Consider the following 17,094-nt stretch of genomic DNA (forward strand, 5'->3'; position numbering starts at 1 on the left):
AGAGCACACGCACTATAAAAACAGGGGACACTACAGTTCCCGATCATTCCAGCAGCAGCCTGCTCAGAGCACCAAGCTCAGAGCCTGCCACTCAGACAGTCACCATGTGCTGAGTGCCTCACCCAGATAGTACTAGGACAGGGTCCACAGATTAGCTGGTAATGCACGGACCCAAGTTAGCAGTGTGCTGTTATAGTTAAGTGGTAAATAAAATTGAGTTACACCATCTCCAGCCGTGTTGGATCGTTTGTACACCAGAGCACCCAACACGACACCGTCCACCCCTGGTCGCTGCCGGCGGTAACTCTGCGGGAACGCTGGGGTGGGCGGCCTGTGGTGGGGGGGGGGGCTCCTTCATCGGGGTGGCCTCCGATGGGGTCTGGCCCGAGATCGGGGCCCACCAATCGGCGGGCCGGTCTCTCTCTTTCTCCCCCCCCCCCACCCCCCACCCCCACCCCCCACCGGCCTACCTCCTTCCGCGCACGGCCCCAGAACACTGGTGCTCTGACTGTGAGATGTGGCAGCTCCGGGAGGCTTCCAGCATCCCGGATGGCTTCATCTGCAGACAGTGCACCCAACTGGAGCTCCTCACAGACCGCATGGTTCGGTTGGAGCAGCAATTGGATGCACTTAGGAGCTTGCAGGTGGTGGAAAGCGTCATAGATCTCAGTTATATAAATGTGGTCACACCCAAGGTGCAGGCAGAGAAATGGGTGACCACCAGAAAGGGCAGGCAGTCAGTGCAGGAATCCCCTGTGGTTGTCCCCCTGTCAAACAGATATACCCCTTTGGATACTGTCGGGGGGGGGATAGCCTATCAGGGGAAAACAGCAGCAGCCAGAGCAGTGGCACCACGGCTGTCTCTGATGTTCAGAAGGGAGGGTCAAAGCGCAGAAGAGCAATAGTCATAGGGAACTCTATAGTCAGGGGCACAGATAGGCGCTTCTGTGGACGTGAAAGAGACTCCAGGATGGTATGTTGCCTCCCTGGTGCCAGGGTCCAGGATGTCTCCGAACGGGTAGAGGGCATCTTGAAGGGGGAGGGCAAACAGGCAGAGGTCGTTGTACATATTGGTACTAATGACATAGGCAGGAAGGAGCATGAGGTCCTGCAGCAGGAGTTCAGGGAGCTAGGCAGAAAGTTAAAAGACAGGACCTCTAGGGTTGTAATCTCGGGATTACTCCCTGTGCCACGTGCCAGTGAGGCTAGACATAAGAAGATAGAGCAGCTAAACACGTGGCTAAACAGCTGGTGTAGGAGGGAGGGTTTCCGTTATCTGGACCACTGGGAGCTCTTCCGGGGCAGGTGTGACCTATATAAGGACGGGTTGCATTTAAACTGGAGAGGCATAAATATCCTGGCCGCGAGGTTTGCTAGTGTCACACGGGAGGGTTTAAACTAGTATGGTAGGGGGGTGGGCACGGGAGCAATAGGTCAGAAGGTGAGAGCATTGAGGGAGAACTAGGGAATAGGGACAGTGTGGTTCTGAGGCAGAGCAGACAGGGAGAAGTTGCCGAACACAGTGGGTCTGGTGGCCTGAAGTGCATATGTTTTAATGCAAGAAGTATTACGGGTAAGGCAGATGAACTTAGAGCTTGAATTAGTACTTGGAACTATGATGTTGTTGCCATTACAGAGACCTGGTTGAGGGAAGGGCAGGATTGGCAGCTAAACGTTCCAGGGTTTAGATGTTTCATGCGGGATAGAGGGGGATGTAAAAGGGGTGGCGAAGTTGCGCTACTGGTTAGGGAGAATATCACAGCTGTACTACGGGAGGACACCCCAGAGGGCAGTGAGGCGATATGGGGAGAGATCTGGGGCGTCATTCTCCGACCCCCCGCCGGGTCGGAGAATTGCCGTTGGCCGCCGTGAATCCCGCCCCCGCCGAAGTCTCCGGTACCGGAGATTGGGCGGGGGCGGGAATCGGGTCGCGCCGGTTGGCGGGACCCTCCCGCACAATTCTCCGGCCCGGATGGGCCGAAGTCCCGCCCAGAAATTGCCTGTCCCGCCGGCGTAAATTAAAGCTGGTATTTACCGGCGGGACCAGGCGGCGTGGGCGGGCTCCGGGGTCCTGGGGGGGGCGCGGGCCGATCTGACCCCGGGGGGTGCCCCCACGGTGGCCTGGCCCGCGATCGGGGCCCACCGATCCTCGGGCGGGCCTGTGCCATGGGGGCACTCTTTCCCTTCAGCCTCCGCCACGGTCTCCACCATGGCGGAGGCAGACGTGACTCTCCCCACTGCGCATGCGCGGGAAACTGACAGCGGCCGCTGACGCTCCCGCACATGCGCCGCATTTCCGCGCCAGCTGGCGGGACAACAAACGCCATTTCCGCCAGCTGGCGGGGCGGAAATCCCTCCGGCGTCGGCCTAGCCCCTCAATGTTGGGGCTCGGCCCCCAAAGATGCGGAGCATTCCGCACCTTTGGGCCGGCGCGATGCCCGTCTGACTGGCGCCGTTTTTGCCGCCAGTCGGCCGACATCGCGCTGTTGGGGGAGAATTTTTCCCCCGGAATAAGAAGGGTGCAGTCACAATGTTGGGGGTTTACTACAGGCCTCCCAACAGCCAGCGGGAGATAGAGGAGCAGATAGGTAGACAGATTTTGGAAAAGAGTAAAAACAACAGGGTTGTGGTGATGGGAGACTTCAACTTCCCCAATATTGACTGGGACTCACTTAGTGCCAGGGGCTTAGACGGGGCGGAGTTTGTAAGGAGCATCCAGGAGGGCTTCTTAAAACAATATGTAGACAGTCCAACTAGGGAAGGGGCTGTACTGGACCTGGTATTGGGGAATGAGCCCGGCCAGGTGGTAGAAGTTTCAGTAGGGGAGCATTTCGGGAACAGTGACCACAATTCAGTAAGTTTTAAAGTGCTGGTGGACAAGGATAAGAGTGGCCCGAGGATGAATGTGCTAAATTGGGGGAAGGCTAATTATAACAATATTAGGCGGGAACTGAAGAACCTAGATTGGGGGCGGATGTTTGAGGGCAAATCAACATCTGACATGTGGGAGGCTTTCAAGTGTCAGTTGAAAGGAATTCAGGACCGGCATGTTCCTGTGAGGAAGAAGGATAAATATGGCAATTTTCGGGAACCTTGGATAACGAGAGATATTGTAGGCCTCGTCAAAAAGAAAAAGGAGGCATTTGTCAGGGCTAAAAGGCTGGGAACAGACGAAGCCTGTGTGGAATATAAGGAAAGTAGGAAGGAACCTAAGCAAGGAATCAGGAGGGCTAGAAGGGGTCACGAAAAGTAATTGGCAAATAGGGTTAAGGAAAATCCCAAGGCTTTTTACATGTACATAAAAGCAAGAGGGTAGCCAGGGAAAGGGTTGGCCCACTGAAGGATAGGCAAGGGAATCTATGTGTGGAGCCAGAGGAGATGGGCGAGGTACTAAATGAATACTTTGCATCAGTATTCACCAAAGAGAAGGAATTGGTAGATGTTGAGTCTGGAGAAGGGTGTGTAGATAGCCTGGATCAAATTGAGATCCAAAAGGACGAGGTGTTGGGCGTCTTAAAAAATATTAAGGTAGATAAGTCCCCAGGGCTTGATGGGATCTACCCCAGAATACTGAAGGAGGCTGGAGAGGAAATTGCTGAGGCCTTGACAGAAATCTTTGGATCCTCACTGTCTTCAGGTGATGTCCCGGAGGACTGGAGAATAGCCAATGTTTAAGAAGGGTTGCAAGGATAATCCAGGGAACTACAGGCCGGTGAGCCTTACTTCAGTGGTAGGGAAATTACTGGAGAGAATTCTTCGAGATCGGATCTACTCCCATTTGGAAGCAAATGGACATATTAGTGAGAGGCAGCTTTTTGTGAAGGGGAGGTCGTGTCTCACTAACTTGATAGAGTTTTTCGAGGAGGTCACAAAGATGCTTGATGCAGGTAGGGCAGAGGATGTTGTCTATATGGACTTCAGTAATGCCTTTGACAAGGTCCCTCATGGTAGACTAGTACAAAAGGTGAAGTCACACGGAATCAGGGGTGAGCTGGCAAGGTGGATACAGAACTGGCTAGGTCATAGAAGGCAGAGAGTAGCAATGGAAGGGTGCTTTTCTAATTGGAGGGCTGTGACCAGTGGTGTTCCGCAGGGATCAGTGCTGGGACCTTTGCTGTTTGTCGTATATATAAATGATTTGGAAGAAAATGTAACTGGTCTGATTAGTAAGTTTGCAGACGACACAAAGGTTGGTGGAAGTGCGGATAGCGATGAGGACTGTCAGAGGATACAGCAGGATTTAAATTGTTTGGAGACTTGGGCGGAGAGATGGCAGGTGGAGTTTAATCCGGACAAATGTGAGGTAATGCATTTTGGAAGGTCTAATGCAGGTAGGGAATAAACAGTGAATGGTAGAACCCTCAAGAGTATTGAAAGTCAGAGAGATCTAGGAGTGCAGGTCCACAGGTCACTGAAAGGGGCAACACAGGTGGAGAAGGTAGTCAAGAAGGCATACGGCATGCTTGCCTTCATTGGCCGGGGCATGGGGTATAAGAATTGGCAAGTCATGTTGCAGCTGTATAGAACCTTAGTTAGGCCACACTTGGAGTATAGTGTTCAATTCTGGTCGCCACACTACCAGAAGGATGTGGAGGCTTTAGAGTGGGTGCAGAAGAGATTTACCAGAATGTTGCCTGGTATGGGGGGGGCATTAGCTATGAGGAGCGGTTGAATAAACTCGGTTTGTTCTCACTGGAACGATGGAGGTTGAGGGGCGACCTGATAGAGGTCTACAAAATTATGAGGGGCATAGACAGAGTGGATAGTCAGAGGCTTTTCCCCAGGGTAGAGGGGTCAATTACTAGGGGGCATAGGGTTAAGATGAGAGGGGCAAGGTTTAGAGTAGATGTACGAGGCAAGTTTTTTACACAGAGGGTAGTGGGTGCCTGGAACTCACTCCCGGAGGAGGTGGTGGAAGCAGGGACGATAGGGACATTTAAGGGGCATCTTGACAAATACATGAATAGGATGGGAGTAGAGGGATATGGACCCAGGAAGTGTAGAAGATTGTCGTTTAGTCGGGCAACATGGTCGGCACAGGCTTGGAGGGCCGAAGGGCCTGTTCCTGTGCTGTACATTTCTTTGTTCTTTGTTCTTTTGTTCACTGGCTCCATGTTGGTGAGGGGCCGGCGTGCGTAAGATGTTACCCGCGCATGCGCAGGATGGCGCGGCCCACCTATGCATGCGCAGGATTGGGCTGCCTCAACTGCACATGTGCTGGTTGGTGCGGCGCCCATTTAGCACCACGTAAGAATGCTGGAGTGGCGTGAACCGCTCCAGTGCCGTGCTGGCCCCCTGTGGGAGCCAGAATAGGTTGTGGCCGGGCCCTGTTTGCACCGTTGTGAAACGCGACGGCGTTCACGACGGCGCGGACACTTGGCCTCAATATCGCAGAATCGCCCCCGGGGAGTGTGTGTTTCAATCAAGTTGACGAGATATGGTTGTTGGTTGGGAGGGTGTTACGCATTGAATTAGGTTTACATTTGTATTTGTATCTTTTGTTGTGATAAACCGTAAATGCCTTAATAAAATGTTTGTTGAAAAATAAAATCCCTTAACACCTATTTAAACAAGGTGGACCTTCTTATGGGATTTCAAACAGCAATATGGGAGTGGGAAAGTTGAAATTCTCACTGAATTCAATTATTGCCAACTCTGTTTGTGAGGCAGGGTGTGGGTACCACAGCGTAACCTGTGTTGGAACCCTGAGTGACAGACAGCAACGTCAGGATTTCCTAGCTAATCTCTTTTTGCCTGGAATCCTGAGGTTGTGGTCAATTTCAGAACATTACTGGCAGTGAACATTGATACATTGCGATCAACCCTCCCCCTGCCCACTGTCACAAAATCCAACCAGCATTTCTGCCACACAAACAGTGAAATTACAGCTACTACAACAGAATCAGTTCAAAGGAAATTTACCAGTCCATGTTTCTTTAAAAGTTGGATAAAAATGAGAGGAGCAATAAAGGGTATGATGCCCCGGGTCACTGTCCGTGTGGAGTTTGCACATTCTCCCCGTGTCTGTGTGGGTCTCAACCCCACAACCCAAAGATGTGCAGGGTAGGTGGATTATCCACGCTAAATTGCCTCTTAATTGGAAAAAATGAATTGAGCACTCTAAATTTCTAAAAGAAATTAAAGGATATGATGAGCAAACATGAGATTAGATGGACCACATGAAGAAAAACACTAATGGAGATTTGGTGGCATATTTCTGTGCTTTTGTCCTGGTTTTTTGTAATTTATTTGAAAGGGTTTAATCTCACTTTGGTGACCTTTATAATATAATGATTTATAGTATTTGTATGAATAAGAGAAGAGATAGAATATTTCAAATGAAGAAATGTAATGTTTTTCATTTAACATAATGAATTGCTCCTGCTATGTTTTGATGCTTGTTTAATAGCAATTAATAATGTGTATGTATTTTCTTCTTAAACCCTGAAAACAAGAAAAGAAAACCTTATATTTGACAAGCTGATTATATTCCTTTCATCAAATTCTAGTAAAGGAAAAATTTGGCCAATTTTCAGAAGTAGCCAAGTAAAGAATATCTTTTTTTTTAAAATTCTGATTACTGAAAAAGTCAAACAAAAATAAACAAGCAACAATCTAACAAAATCTATGCTGTTTCTACATTTAAAGCTGCAAAAGAGAACTAATAAAAGCATGCCTTCTCTGTGAACTTAAAATCAGTAGCATTACATGCCCTTGAAGGCTTTAAAAATTGTTAGATTCTTCAGCATTTTTGGCGGATGAGAGCTGGATCCAGTTGTAAAGAGGAAAATAACGATGGCAGATGTGTCTTTTCATATCGCAGTAGTGGTATCTGGGGCAGCAGTGTAGCCCGTCCCAGCAACAGTGAGCCTGGGAAGAAAATACAAGCAATATTAGTGGGACAAAATTACAGTTGAGTGATTAAAATAAAGTTTATAAATATATGGATTCTTTAATCAGATATGTTACATATACAATAAATAAACTTGAAGTAAACAGAGTGTAGTTTTGGTAAAACAGTTTTATATTTGTGACAAGGAAAACAGGAAAGATGGTCTTCAACACTTCCAAATTATTAAAAATATTTTTTTGAATTCAACCAGAAACCAATTGTTACCACACTTACTAGAACAACCAAACCAGCAAAACGTGGAAGTTGTGGACTTCTGAATGCATCAAGGGAATACCCAGCTATTCAGTAATTTTGCAAGCAGATTGTGGCAGATAGGGCCATTGGCAACAGCGATACACTAGAGCAAAGGCTGATGCACCTACAAGGAGCTGTGCACTTATCCAAACAGACTACACATAATGGGTACCTTCAAGCAATAAGAATAATCACCCATTATCCATTTAGAAACATATAAATGAAGTGACTGACAAACCTGAAAATTATGATGATGTACACAATGAGACAAAGGTACAATGAACACAATTTCACATGGTCAATCTCATGGAAAAAAATAGATGCCATCTCACCATCTAAAATGCTTGCGAAGATTCAAATGAGCTGCCCTAAGAAAGTTGGTAGCTAGTCATTATTGGTCAAGATTGATACGGGGTAAATGACAAGGTATTTGATACATGTAATGTGGGCAGCACGGTAGCATAGTGGTTAGCACAGTTGCTTCACAGCTCCAGGGTCCCAGGTTCTGTTCCCGGCTGGGTCACTGACTATGTGGAGTCTGCACGCTCTCCCTGTGTCTCCGGTTTCCTCCCACAGTCCAAAGATGTGCTGGTTAGGTGGATTGGCCATGCTAAATTGCCCTTAGTGTCCAAAAAGGTTAAGTGGGAGTTATGGGGATCGGGTAGATATGTGGGCTTGAGTAGGGTGCTCTTTGTAAGGGCCGGTGCAGACTTGATGGGCCGAATGGCCTTCTTCGGCACTGTAAATTCTATGATCTATACTGTCCCTGTGAATTCTAAATCCACAGGAAGGCCATGGCAAAACCTATTATTGTGAAACTTACAGCATTCACTAATTCCATTTCATAGTCCTGGGTGCAAATACAACCAATTCTCTTGGGTATCATGGATGTTCTACATCATTGCTACTAAAGACCCAGTCATTTCAGCTTTACTGGAATGCTGTGACCTTGCACTAGTCACAATCCAATAAATTAATCAGACTGCATAAGGCAGATCAACCTCCAAAATGACTTCTATTACCTCAGTTTACGATCTAATATTTTTTTTTGAAAAATATTTTAATTCAAATTTTCAACATTTTACAATGCACATCCCCCAACCACTCGACAACAACCAGGTCTCTAAAATGCGGAACAAACAAGTCTCATCTCTGGCGGAACCCCTCATCCGGCCCTCTCAGTGAACGTTTCACGTTCTCCAAATACAGGAACTCCATTCGGTTCCCCAGCCATGCTGAGGCATTGGAGGGAGAAGCTGACCTCCACCCCAACAGAACCTGCCTGCGAGCAATCAACAGGTCGAAGGCTAAAACATCTGCCCCCACTCCCGTCTGCTGGTTTGACACCCCGCATATGGCCTCGAAATCCACATGCAGAACCTCGGACATGGTGCTGAAAAACGACCCCCAGTATTTTGACAACTTCGTGCAGGACCAGAACATATGGACATGATTGGCTGGGGCCCTCCCACACACTTGCAACTATCTTCACCCCCGCCAATAGCCGGCTCATCCTTGCCTTCGTTAAGGTGCCCCATACACCACTTTTAAATGAATCAACCCCAGCCTGGCACACAAGGTCGAGGGGTGACCTTTTGCAGCACTTCACACCATAATCCTTCTTCCAGCCCCCACCCCAAACCTCCTCCCACTTAGCCTTAACCCCCTCCATAGACTCCTTGTCCTCCTCCATAATTCTGCTGTAGATCGTCAAAATGATCCCACTCTCCAGCCCTCTCCATCGACAGCACCTCCTCCAACAACGAGGAGGACGGTGCCAGAAAAATTCCGCACTTGTATATACCTGATGCCCTCCTCATGCTGGAGCCCATACTTCACGATCTGATATTGAAACATTAAGAATGTTTTGACAAAATTGGTAATTTTACTGCAACATTACACTTGCAGGGGAATGCAAGTCATCAATTGATCAGCCATTCAAATACAGCATTGACTTACAAGACAAATTGAAGATCAAACTAGATAAAATGAAGAAAGATGGAATCAAGATTACAAAAAGAACAAATCATAGAGAGTACGCCTCGAGCCACAACATTTAAACACAGCTTGGTAATGTTGTCCTTACAAAATACCCACATTTGAAGAATGAAATCCAAGATATGCAGGTGCAAAATTCTAATTAAGATTGATGTCAAATATTGCTATTTGTCAGTATATCACGCAGAGAAATCTCAAGAGCTTACTACATTCTGTACCCCATTCAGACAATTGCAGTTTTAAAAATCTTCCTTTTAAGCTATCTGTTGGGCTAGGATCTCTTTCAAGTTCGCATGGACCACTTTACATGAAAATGAAATGAAATGAAAATCGCTTATTGTCACAAGTAGGCTTCAATGAAGTTACTGTGAAAAGCTCCTAGTCGCCACATTCCGGCGCCTGTTCGGGGAGGCTGGTACGGGAATTGAACCGTGCTGCTGGCCTGCCTTGGTCTGCTTTCAAAGCCAGCGATTTAGCCCTGTGCTAAACCAGCCCCTTCTGTGCTAAACCAGCCCCATGTGATGAGCCGGGGTACATCTGCATTTCCAATGACACTGCTGTTGTGGGTAAAACGAAGCAAGAACATTGCCGTAATCTGCTCTTATTGGTGCAAATATGGCATGTTAGGAAGGATTGGTGTGTTACAGTCTGAAACGTGGCATCAATGTGCAGGTACATTTGCAGTGTACCACCATTTTGTTACGATGCATTTTAAACAGAAGCCATCAGTTCCTCTTCATGCAATTTAGGCCGATATCATTTCTAACTAAAGAGCATATGGAACAAGACATCAAAAAGTTGGTGACAGAAAAACAGTCAGGTGTCTGATGCAGATACATCAACTTAATAGTTAACATGATACATTTGTCATCTATTCTTTCTTTGGTAATTAAATTATTCTTTGATTTTATTTGATATTGTATTGCACGGTCACCGTTCATCAAAGTTCTTGTAACTGGAATATCTGGGTCTCATTAAATACATCTTTAATTTAATGCATATATATTTTTAAAAACAATTGATCTGGCCTGTTGCTACTTACATAGATGAAATTTGGCCCTTTAGATCATTTGAATTTGACACCCCGAGAAGTTAGTGGTCGTGGGTTTGGAAGGTGCTGCCTAAGGAGTCCTGGTGAGCTTCTGCATTACATTTTGTAGATGGTACACACTGCTGCTACTGTGTGACCCATGGTGGCGGGAGTGAATGTTTGTGGATGGTGTCGAGCTCTTGAGTATTGTTGTAGCTGCATTCACCAGGCAAGTAGAGTATTTCATCGCACTCTTAACTTGTGACTTGTAGATGGTGGACAGGCTGTGGGGAGTCAGAAGGTGAGTTAGTCACCTCAGGATTCCTAGTCTTTGACCTGATCTTGTAGCCACAGTATTTATATGGCTAGTCCAGTTAAGTTTCTGGTCAATGATAACCCCCAGAATGTTGATTGTGTGAGATTCAGTGATGATAATGCTATTGAATGTTAAGGGGCTATGGTTGGATTCTCCTTTATTGGAGATGGTCATTGTCTGGCACTTACATGGCATGAATATTACTTGTCACTTGTCAGTCAAGCCTTGATATTGTGCAGGCCTTGCTGCATTTGGATATGGACTGCTTCTGTGTCTAAAGAGTTGCAAATGGTGCTGAACATCATGCAATCATCAGCAAAAATCCCCACTTTTGACTTTAGAATGGAAGGAAGGATGAAGCAACAGCAGATAATTGGGCTTAAGACACTATCCCAAGGAACTCTGACTGTGCAGTCCTGGAAGTGAGGTGATTGACCTCCAACAACCACAACCATCTTCCTTTGTGCCAGGTTTGACTCCAACCACGAGATACTTTCCCCCCCGATTCCCATTGACTCTAGTTTTTCAAGAGCTCCATGATGCCACACTTTTTGTCAAAGATAGTCTTTCTCATCTCACATCTGGAGTTCAGATTTTTTTCCTGTGTTTGAACTAAGACTGCGATGAGGTCAGGTGCTTATAGACATACCAAGTAAGTCTACACTTCGCAATGCTACATTTGAGAGCGACATTTTAAAATGTGACAATGCATCACCACCAGAGCTTATGTTTGGCACACCAGCGTGTACCAATCTATCTATTCTTACCCTTTCTGTTCTTTTGGAAACCAGAGAGAAACTTCAAAAACCGCAAGAGAAGATTACCAATGTGCACAATAATAATGCAGGTAAAGAATTATCATGTTTACAGTTGGGCCTGTTTACATGACAACCAGACAAAGTGACAAGGAATTGTTTGGAACCAAGGTCTGTGAAGTCATTACAAACTAAAGTGCAAAAGGTGAAGTGTAACCAAGGACAAATCAGAACCATTCCAGATTCTCAACCATTGTTCAATCCTGTCGCATCTAGGGCAAGCTCTCGAATGAAACCAGGAACAACATCCAAGAATAACAACCCCATGGATCACTGTGAGCAATTAAAGACACCCCCAGACAAGGTCACCATTACAAGATCTGGGCCTACCAACTGGTTGCCTCGACACTTCAGAGGTTCATAGATTCATCTGTTCTATATACTTATGAAATGGTAACTAAACAGGAAAAAATACTTACCCTCTTTTGGGAGGAGGGAAAGTATCTTTAAAAAGAAAGGTGGATGTTATAAAATGCCATTAAGGGGTAGCAGCATGAAATCAGAAGAAGGGAAGAGGATCATGTGATCCGGTCTTAGTTTTACGTTTACCTTTGGGCAAAGCACATACTCACACCCAGCTCTGCTACTGATGTTTTCAAGTTTTCTACCTTCATAAGGCTGTTCTCATGTGCCTGATCTAAATAAATGAACTCACAACGTGTTTACCAAATCCCTTATGAGTGATTGGTGTCTCTACCATTAGAGCAACATGACAGATAGATTCATAATAAATGAGAATTGCATGGAGGCATATGAACATTGCAATTGCAATTTTCAGTTAAACTGTTTTATGATGTGGGCACTGAATGACTTCAAATTCAAATGACTGAGATAAGCAATCAGTGTTTTAACAAATACACAGTTCATGACAGTGACTTACTTGAGGGAATGGGCAACACCCCCATCCTTTGTGCCAGTTCTTGCAGCATGTGCTTCCAGCTTTACAAACATGTGTGTCATCACAATAAACCACTGGGTCACTGAGACTATTCTGGGGAACTTCTGATCCAATCTGTGCAGGTGTCTTGGTTAGCCATGGGATACTGGTACTGTCTGTTATACACCTTAACCTTTGAATATCGCATTTGGTGCCATGTGGGCAACAGTGAACACCATCTTTGCAACAAACGGCCTAATTGGAAATAAAGACCAAAGAGTTATTTTACAAGGAAGACAGGTACATTACACTTTCACTAGCTAACTGTTTGTAAAAACATGATGGCAATTATCGCAGAATGTTTACAGTGCAGAAGGAGGTAATTCGCTCACCGAGACTGCACTGGATTTTTGAAAGAGCATTTTATTTAGTGCCACTCCGTTGCTTTATCCCCATAATTTTGCATATTCTTTCTTTTCAGATAGCAATCCAAATCCCTTTTTTCCATGAATTTATAGTACTCAATTGCTTTTTTTTCCCAATTAAGGGATAATTTAGTCTGGTCAATCCACCTAACCTGCACATCTTTAGGTTGTGGGGATGAGACCCACGCAGGGACGGGGGGGTAATGTGCAAACTCCACATGGACAGTGACCCAGAGCCTGGATCGAACCCGGGCCACAGCGGCATGAAGTAGCAGTGCTAACCACTACTCCACCGTGCTACCCAGCAATCCAAATCCCTTTTTGAATACCTCGATTAAACCTATCTCCACTACACTTTCATGAATTTTGTTCCAGACTCCAACTCCTCTCTGAGTGGAAAAATTTTTCCTCACATCACTTCTACTCCTTTTGCCCATTATTTTGAATCTGTGCCTCAAGTTCTTGAAGCACTCTTGAGCGGGGACGGACAGTTTCTCACTATTTACCCTGTCCATACCCCTCAGGATTTTGAATACCTCTACCAAGTCTCCTCTCAGCCTTATTTTCTCCAAGGAAAATAGCCCCAATCTCGCCAATCTATCCTCATCACTACAGTTCTTTATCCCTGGAATCATTCTTGTGAATCTCCTCGGTACTCAGTCCAATGCCTTCACATCCTTCCTCGAGTATGGTGCCCGGAACTGGATGCAGTACTCCAGATGGGACTTATCTTATACAAGTTGAATATTTAACCATGTCAGTTTTTTTTTAGTGTAATTCCCCAAATCTCTCTTAGAACCCTGCAAGTTTAATCCCCTCAAGTGCCCACACATTTTCTGTTTGAAATCATCGATTTTCTTAATTTGCACCACTCTTGTAGGCAGTTAGTTTTCTGGGTCATTACCACTTGCTGCATAAAAAAAGTTCTCCCTCACGCCCCACTCCCTGTCTCTCTTGCCCAAAACAAACTTGTATCTCCTTGCCAATCAGCTGGCGACAGCTTTCTTCTTTTACCTTATCTTGTACACCTCCTTAACTCCGAGGAGAATAATCCAGCAGCTCCTTTCTCATCTTGTAACTCTCATCTTGAATCACTCTGGTAAATTTCCTCTGCACCCTCTCAGGAATCCTCTTTTCCTTCCTAAACTTACTGCCATGTAGTTATTAAAAATGTCCTCACATCATTCTTAACCATGAGTGCTATATCTACCAGTCTTCTGGCTTCTCCTGATATTGGGCAGATAGAGTCATCGCGTCATAGATGTTTACAGCATGGAAACAGGCCCATCGGCCCAGCTGGTCCATGCCGCCCGGTTTCTATCACTAAGCTAGTCCCACTTGCCCGCATTTGGCCCATATCCCTCTATACCCACCCTGCCCATGTAACTGTCTAACTGCTTTTTAAAGAAAAAAATTGTACCCGCCTCTATCACTGCCTCTGGCAGCCCGTTCCAGATGCTCACCACCCTCTGTGTGAAGAAGTTTCCCCTCTGGTCTCTTTTGTAACTCTCTCCTCTCACCTTAAACCTATTCCCTCTAGTTCTAGACTTCTCTACCTTTGGGAAAAGACAATAAGAAGTCTCACAACATCAGGTTAAAGTCCAACAGTTTTTTTTCGAATCACTAGCTTTCGGAGCACTGCTCCTTCCTCAGGTGAAAAGATGTCGACTATCGACCTTATCGATGCTCCTCATTATTTTACAGACCTCTCTAAGATCATCCCTAAGCTTCCTATGCTCCAGGGAAAAAAGTCCCAGCCTATACAGGCTTTCTTTATAACTCAGACCATCAAGTCCTGGTAGCATCTCAAGTCCTGATTGAAAGAATATAGCAAGCCCTTTCACTATCTCTATCCTCAATATCCTTTTCAACCTGGTATGGTAGTCGTTTGGTTCAGGCAACTTATCCATGTTTTTTCCAATACATCCTGCCCATCAATTTTCACCCCATCCATTACCCCTACGATCTCTGCTCCTACCAATATTTTGTTACAATCCTATTCCTTAGTAAACACCAATGTAAAATACTTATTAAGAATATGAAGCTTTCCCTGTGTCTCTTGCCACATATTATTCTCTTTGCCCCTAATAGGATCCATTCCAACTCTTATTTATGTGCCAGTAGAAGATTGTTAAGTTCTCTCTTGTGTCAACTGCCAAATTATTCTCTATTCTCTCTTTGCCAATTTTATTTCTCTTTTCATTTGCGCTCTCAACTTATTTCCCAAGAACTGTAGGGCATGAATAACAATTCCATGCTGCTTGGGCTGGCCTGTATCAATCAGGACAGTAATGTCTAATCACCACAGTAAACAAGTGAGAGGGCGCTGCGGGCAGTTATACTTCACGCTGACATGTTTCCACTACTAATGTTATTTTATTATAATATAAACAGAAAAAGCTGGAAAATTTCAGCAGGTCTGGCAGCATCTGTGGAGAGAGAAACAAGACGTAATGTTTGACTCTGCATGACTCTTGTTCATACAGAGTCATACAGACTCGAAACGTTAACTCTGTTTCTCCCCCCACAGATGCTGCCAGACCTGCTGAGTTTATGCAGCATTTTCTGTTTTTATTTCAGATTTCCAGAATCCACAGTGTTTTGCTTTTAATTTAATTTTATTGTTGGCTATGGCCAGAGTGGAGTTAGATCCCCTCCACAGCAGGGTTTTGTATAACATAAGATAATAAAAATGTAAATTAATTATTTATATTTTAAGAATATAGTGGGGAACATACCCTGGGATGTGGACAGCAGCTCCAATCTCCGCTCGATGATTTACAGCAGGTACTTCCAATTGGACAGGAAGACACATCATCACAGGAAATTCCTAAACTCTCACTGCTCACACTGGTGCTCAGAGCTTTTTCCTCCGTTTCCAGTGTCTTGCTTTTCATTGGAATGCTGTGATATTTCAGCGCCATAGAAGACGGAGACAAATTACCTGCATTGTCACGGGGACAGCATCTTGTGCCTTGGTAACAACAGACAGTCTAAAGGAAAATCCAGAAAAATACCACTATTATAACTTTGTGAAATTGGTTCAGGTCACTGTTTATACATCAAAACCAAGAGTTAGAGCTTACGAATGCGATCCAAACCCAGAGACCATCCTACATGATATGAATGAAATGAAATGAAAATCGCTTATTGTCACAAGCAGGCTTCAAATGAAGTAACTGTGAAACGTTCCTAGTCGCCACATTTTGGCGCCTGTTCGGGGAGGCTGCAACCAATATTGCAGGGGTCGGGTCCGTTGCCTTATTTTTAACTAGTGATGCCTCTGGATTCTCCGTTTCAGCGGCTACATTTCTCTCTGAAACGGAGAATTCCGGGGCGTTTAATATGGCAAAATCAGCGCCGAACCCTCACTGACTCCGGGACAGAATAAGGGGCTAGCAGAGGTGTTGGGCAAAACTCCCAGCTCCCGCGCCAAAAACGGCCGGAGAAAGGCCGGGTCGGTGGCGACACATGCACACGGAGAGGACCTGCAACGATCGCGCTGTATAACATTGTGCCAGCCATGCGCAGACCGACCCGTGAAATACGGTCCCACAGGCCACACCCTGGCCACCCCCCACCAGCCCTGGCGGAAGCCCCCCCCACCGGCCAGCGGCAGAGCACCCGGCCGAGTGTGGCGCCGCTGGACACAGTGCGCGGCCGCCACACCGTGTTCCCAATTGCTCAGACCACACGTCCACCGCAAGTTCAGGAACTCGGGCCATCGGGGGCGGAGCATCAGGGGAGGGTGTTCCCTGATGCGCCAACGGCGTTTCAACGGTGTGCGATGTGCGATGCGATGACGCCATTTCAGAAGGGCGGCGACTCAAAAACTGCTATTAAACCGCGCCGCCACAGATTTTGGCTTCGGAAGGAATTCTCCGCCCCATCCCCGATTCCCAAACCGGCGTCGGGAAATGGAGAATCCCACCCAGAGTTTCTGTTACATAGGTCTTTGAAATGCTCCTTCCAGCAGACTCAGACTTCCTCTCTGTTTTTCATGAGCACCTCTCCATTCTCGGTCAGCAATGGGGTGGGACCATGGGCGCTTTGGCCGCAGGTGGTCTTGCCTGGGCTAAAGCAAACTTGGGCGTCATGGTTGTCGGCCATTTGCTGGATCTACTGAGCTTTCTCCACCCATCTGTTCTTTTGGTCACGGGTTTTTTGCTGGACTTCAGCCTTCACCTGTCTATATAGCTGCTTTCTTGCTCTCAAGTTGGGCTGCTGTTTCAGATTCAGAAGTGCCTTGTGCTTGAAGTTACCTGTTCCTGTAGCTCCTGGTCATTCTCATCACACCAGTCTTAGTGTTTCCTGGTCGAGTGACCAAGTGTCTCTTCTCAGGTGCTGATCATGGAGGCCTTGAGAGTAAACCAGACACTGTGGGCACTCTACGTCTCTGGGTTACTGAGAGTCATCAGGTTGGCAGTGTGGCACTGGCTGAATAGGCCACTCTTATCAGGATTTTGAGTGCCTCGGCATTGATTTT

At 46.2% G+C, this 17,094-nt stretch overlaps 1 protein-coding gene across 1 annotated transcript in view; it reads right to left on the bottom strand.

Annotated features, from left to right (window-relative positions):
* Nucleotides 1–6,387: 6,387 nt before the first annotated feature.
* The window catches only part of LOC140425224 (progranulin-like), a 43,070-nt gene continuing 32,363 nt past the window's right edge, over nt 6,388–17,094 (bottom strand). The window contains exons 4-6 of the mRNA XM_072509289.1: nt 15,347–15,601; nt 12,187–12,438; nt 6,388–6,870 (exon numbers count right to left, since the gene is read on the bottom strand). Coding sequence (XP_072365390.1) covers nt 6,724–6,870; nt 12,187–12,438; nt 15,347–15,601 — 654 coding nt within the window. The 3' untranslated portion in view covers nt 6,388–6,723. The remainder of the gene's footprint in view (nt 6,871–12,186; nt 12,439–15,346; nt 15,602–17,094) is intronic.

The sequence above is a fragment of the Scyliorhinus torazame genome, chromosome 6 (assembly GCF_047496885.1).
Source record: "Scyliorhinus torazame isolate Kashiwa2021f chromosome 6, sScyTor2.1, whole genome shotgun sequence".
NCBI lineage: Eukaryota > Metazoa > Chordata > Chondrichthyes > Carcharhiniformes > Scyliorhinidae > Scyliorhinus > Scyliorhinus torazame.